At 67.0% G+C, this 4,945-nt stretch overlaps 1 protein-coding gene across 1 annotated transcript in view; it reads left to right on the top strand.

Moving 5' to 3' along the window:
• Positions 1-2,490: 2,490 nt before the first annotated feature.
• Positions 2,491-4,945, top strand: part of PFL1_03495 (uncharacterized protein) — a gene marked incomplete at both ends in the record, with an annotated part of 3,364 nt that continues 909 nt past the window's right edge. Inside the window, 4 exons of the mRNA XM_007881012.1 lie at positions 2,491-2,755; positions 2,897-3,214; positions 3,811-3,900; positions 4,210-4,913. Of these exons, the coding sequence (XP_007879203.1) occupies positions 2,491-2,755; positions 2,897-3,214; positions 3,811-3,900; positions 4,210-4,913 (1,377 nt within the window). The remainder of the gene's footprint in view (positions 2,756-2,896; positions 3,215-3,810; positions 3,901-4,209; positions 4,914-4,945) is intronic.

The raw sequence follows: 4,945 nt of genomic DNA, 5'->3' as shown, positions 1-4,945 counted from the left end.
GCGNGNGGNGNGNGNGNGNGGGGGGGGGGCTGGTCGACGACCAGCGTGAAGCGGTGGTAGGGATGGTGGTGCTGCTGCTGCTGCTGATCGCGACGAGCTGCTCGCCATCCAAAGACGAAAGAGAACAAGAATGACGTCGTCGCGGCGGCGGCGGCGGCGGCGGACCCTTACCGCTGCCCTTGGCTTTCGATGTCCGTATTCCGCCTTCTTCGACGCCGTATCGCACGGGACCCCGCGTCCTCTGGGTGCATCTGAAATCGAGATTGCTGCTCCGTCACCATGATCGTGGTCGGGTCCCTTTCTTTTGGGGCGCGCGTGAGGTTCCGACAAACGAGGCACGACATGGCGCACCACGCTCGGCGACGACAACCTGATCGGTCGGTACCGGGAGAATGGCCTAGCGATGGCGGGCAGGCGAAGGGGGAGGTAGGGTGCCCCCGCCCTATCGAGGAGTGGACGCCCCCACGTGAGGCCAGGCCTGGGCTCTTCGAGGTCGGCACAGCGGGCAGACGCAACGTGCTTGTTGCGCCCCGCCCTCGCCCCGCCGCCCCGATCCGATACACTTTTGCTTGCGCTTCAAACATGCATGGCCCGCCGTCTCTCGAGCCGTAATCTGACCCGCTCGGAAGGGAAGAACGGGGGGGGCGCAACTGACCCGAGACGAGAGATCGATCGACGACCACGACGACGAGCTAGGTGAGGAGAGGCAGGCAGGCTGGTCTGCTAGGCTGGGCTATAGCGGCGCATCCGAACCGCGCGCCAAGCACAGAGGCCAGGCAGGGTCCGTGGTGGTGTGCGGCGGGTGCGGGTGCGGGTGCGATGGCCGTTGCATGGGGCAGCTGTGCTCGCTGCTCGGCTCGAGCCGAGGCGAGCGCATCGCAGGCCAGCCAGCCAGGCTCCCAGCCGCGCAAACCCTTCTTCCTTCTGTTGAGAACAAAACACGGCGAGCGTCGCTTTGCCCCTCGGCCCGCCCGCCCGCCTGCCTGCCTGGCGCCGCCTCTGTCCTGCCAGAACTACCTAGCTCTTTGCGTCTTGCGTTGGAGGCTCGACGCCGTGCGTGTGTGCGCTCTGACCTGCTTTGGCTTGCCTTGCTTGGCAGTTCGATTTTCAACGGGTGGGCTCGGCAGAAGTCGAGGGCGGCCTTCGATGCTCGCCCGTCGACTCGCCCCTTTCTTCTGCTCTGCATCGACGACAGCTGAGCGGGCCGCCTCCTGGGAGCGCGGCAGGCAGGTCGTCGCCACGAGACGCCGGCGGGCTAATCTAGACTGGCCCGGCCTGCTGACTGCCAGGTCGGTCGATGGGTGTCAAGACGGCCGCCAGCTGCCAAACAAGCAACGGGTCAAGGCATATCACGCACAACGACCCGAAGGGGGCCCGCCGAGAGGGCGCGAGATGGGCGATGGCGAAGAGGTCAGGGGGCGCCCCAGTAGTCTGGCCTGCCTGCGGTTGCCGAGGAGGCTCGAGAGAAAGGGAGCGAGCGAGGCAGGCAGGGTGCGGGTGCGGGTGTGGGTGCGGGTGCGGGTGCGGAGGCGGGGGCTGCGAGGCGTGTCGATCGCTGCAGGCAGGCCAGGCCGGTAGGCCGTTAGGCTGGGCGCAGCAAGCACCTTTGCAGATCCTTGCTTCGGCCCAGCAGGCAAGGCGAGCGAGCGAGCGAGAGATCAGAGCCAACAGCGAGCAGCGCCCAAGACAGACAGGCAGGCAGGCAGGCAGGCAGGCAGGCAGGCAGGCAGGCAGGCAGGCAGGCAGGCAGGCAGGCAGGCAGGCGGAGGCATCGGCTACGCTTGCCGAAGCCATCCCGCGCGCGTCAATGGCGGGCAGGCAGGCCAGGGCGGGAAGCCAGGCAGGCTGCAGAGAGAGAGGCAGCGCAAGCCAGCAAAGGCCAGCTCGGCCAGGCTGCGAGGTGCGCGGCGCGCCCCGTCTGCCCTGCCTGTTGAACCGCCGCTGGTGTTGAGGGCCGTCCGAGACTCGAGACTCTGCTGCTGGCCGGCCTTTGCCTGGCTGCCGGTGTGCCCTCTTCGACGCCATCACTCTGGCCGCCTCCTCCTCCTCCTCCCCCTCGTCCTCCTCGTCGTCGTCGTCATCTCTCCCCTCCCTCTCCCCGTCACCACCACCATCGTCCATCCCATCGCCGTACTACTCCCTCCCTCCTCGTGTCTCGACCGCCACCGACGCAATCCCACACTCTTTTGACTCTATCCTCTTCGATTCGACCTCATTCGGCCCAGCCCTCCGTCCTTTCTTCGCTCCTTTTTCTCACCCGCTCGGACCCCCGCCTTTCATTCGACGATCCCTGGCCTGCGTCATTCGACCCCGCAGCCGTATCGATCCGCTGCATCATCCTCGACAACTCGCGCTCCAGCTGCAGGCTTCATTTGCGCCTCTGACCTGGTCCCCGCACGCCCGCAGCCCATCTTCATTTCGCGCCTCTCCTCGACCATCTCAGATCACACGCAGTCTCTTGCTGCCGCTCCCCTCGCCACTGCCACCACCATGGCACCCCTCAGAAAGGTGTCGGCGCTCATCGCCATCTCGCTCCTCGCATCCTCGGCAGCAGCAGACTCGGCAGCATCACCCCACCTCGACTCGACACTCGCCAACCCCAACCTCGTACAGCGTTCGCCCGCCATGCGCATGCGCAGGCACCACCACTCGCTCAAGAGCCAGCACGACAAACGCCTCCTCGGCACCCTCTCCGGCCTCGGAAACGACGTCGGACACATCGTAGGCGGCCTCGCAGGCGGTCTCACCGGTCAGGGTACGTTTCACGACTCGTCCCCCGCTGCTCTCTACTCCAGTCCCGACACAGCAGCAGACGACGACCGAGGGCATGGCTACGCGCCCTGCCACCGTCTTGGCTCGAGCCGCCCGTCCAGGATCGTCGCGCGCGACGATTCAGGCCCTGCTTCCGGCTTGATTCCCAGCCTCGGCCTGCTCGATGACCGCGACCGCGCCCCTGCCTCGTCGAGCTCCGGCCCAGCTGCTAGCCCCGGCCCGGTCGCCGCCCCGTCGAGCTCCAGCTCCACTGCGGCAGGCCATCGAGATCGCTCGTCCGACCCGTTGAACCTCATATCCGGCTCCGGCCTGCTCGACGACCTGCATCGCGCTCCCGACCCGGGCTCCAGCTCTACAGACGATCGCGATCCCGCTTCCGACTCGACCTCGGGAGCAGACCACAGCCCCAGTCCGAGCCAGATCCAGAGCCACAGCGACGCCGGTGAGATAGACGGAGCATGGCCCCTGACCTGCTCGTTTTCTCGTCCTTCTTCCCCCCTCTCCTCTCTCATCTCCATCCCCATCCCCATCCCTCACCCTCACCCCTCCCCCTCACCTCCCCCCCTCGTCTCCTCTCCGCGCTCCTTGACCCACCCCTGCATTCCCTCACATTCCTCCCCTCTTCTTTCCCTCCGCAATCCCGCGACACATTCGACCTCCCGTCTCTCCTCGCCCCTTCACCCTCACCCTTTTCCTCCCTCTCCAACACGACCTCTCCGTCCCCCTTCTCCCATCCCCTCGGCCCTCTCCTTTCCCCCTCGCTCTCCTCTTCTCTCTCACCTTCGCCGCCCCCGGAACCCTCTCAAATCCTCTCCGCCACGGGCCTTGGACACTTTCCCGACCCCTTCTCCGACCCTCCTGACCCACCCCCCCCCCCCTCTGACGGTGCTCTTCGATGCAACCATCGCGGCGCCGTCACTTCTCTTTTCTCTCCTCCCCCTCCCCTCCCTCCTGACCTCTCCACGTCCCCATCCCGCTCTCGCACTCGCTCTCGCTTTTTCCTCTCCATCTGACCCCGCTCATCCGGCCCCTCCATAGTCATGGAAGCTGGCCTTCACATGAAGAGGAGCGCCGATGAGGAGACCGACATGCAGCGCCGCCTCGTCGGTTCGATCTTCGGTCTTCCTGGTGATTGTCTACCCTCGTGCCTCCCCCTCCTCACCCTTCTTCCCTCATCCTCGCCCCTCGCCCTCCCCCTCTCCCTACGTCTCTCGTCTCGGTTCCTGCTTTTCGAGCTTCTGGCGTTCCGTCTGCTTCTCATCGCTGTGCTCGGCTCTTCGAGCCCTGCGTCTCGAGCGGCGGCTCTCTTCTTGGACCCTGTTTGCCTTCCTCTCTCGCCGTTCCTCGACGTTCTGTCGCGCCCCTCGATGCTCTTTCCCGCGACAGGATGCTGACCTTGCTTTGGAACTCGCTCATCCTTCTTCCCCCTTCACGCAGGCAACAACAACAACCAGCCAGGCTCGAGCAGCGCGCCGCCGCCGCAATCGTCCCAGGCGCCAGCGCCAGAGCCGTCTTCGTCCCACGCCGCTCCCGCCCCCTCGTCGAGCGCACAACCGTCGGCGCCAGCGTCGCAGGGCGGCAGCAAGGGCGGGGATCACCAGGGTAGCACGGCCGGCCCAAGCACGACGCCCAGCCCGAGCGGCGGCGGCAGCTCCTCGCAGCCAAAGGGCGACACGGCCACCGCCGGCAACAACAACAACAACAACAGCGGCGGCAACAACGGCGGCGGCAACAGCAACAACGGCGGCGGCAGCTCGGCGACCAACGGCGGCAACAACGCCAACCAGAGCGGTGGCAATGGTGCCGCCAGCAACAGCAATGGCGGCGGCGGTGGCAGCAACAACAACGGTGCCAACGCTGCTAGCACGAACGGCGGCAGCGGCACGAACAACGCCGCGGAGCAGCAGGCCAATGCCGCGGCCTACTCGGCCTCGGCGGCCGCTGCCGTCTCGGCCGCGCTCTCGTCGACCAACACGGTGGCGCCCGACGCCGGTACCACGGCCACGCTGTCCGACGGAGCTGCCCCAACCTCTCGTGGCGCCACGGCCACGCTGCGGGCTGCCGGCACCGGCGTCGCCGCCAACAGCGAGAGCGAGAGTGGCGGCGGCTCCAGCAGCACCAAGATTGTCGTGCCCATCGTCGTCGTCGCCGTCCTGCTCGCCCTGTGCGCCAT

Source organism: Pseudozyma flocculosa (genome assembly GCF_000417875.1).
Source record: "Pseudozyma flocculosa PF-1 unplaced genomic scaffold scaffold00010, whole genome shotgun sequence".
In the NCBI taxonomy this organism is placed as follows: Eukaryota; Fungi; Basidiomycota; class Ustilaginomycetes; order Ustilaginales; family Ustilaginaceae; genus Pseudozyma; species Pseudozyma flocculosa.
Note: the sequence above shows the minus strand (reverse complement) of the source record. Positions and strands in the feature narration are given on the sequence as shown.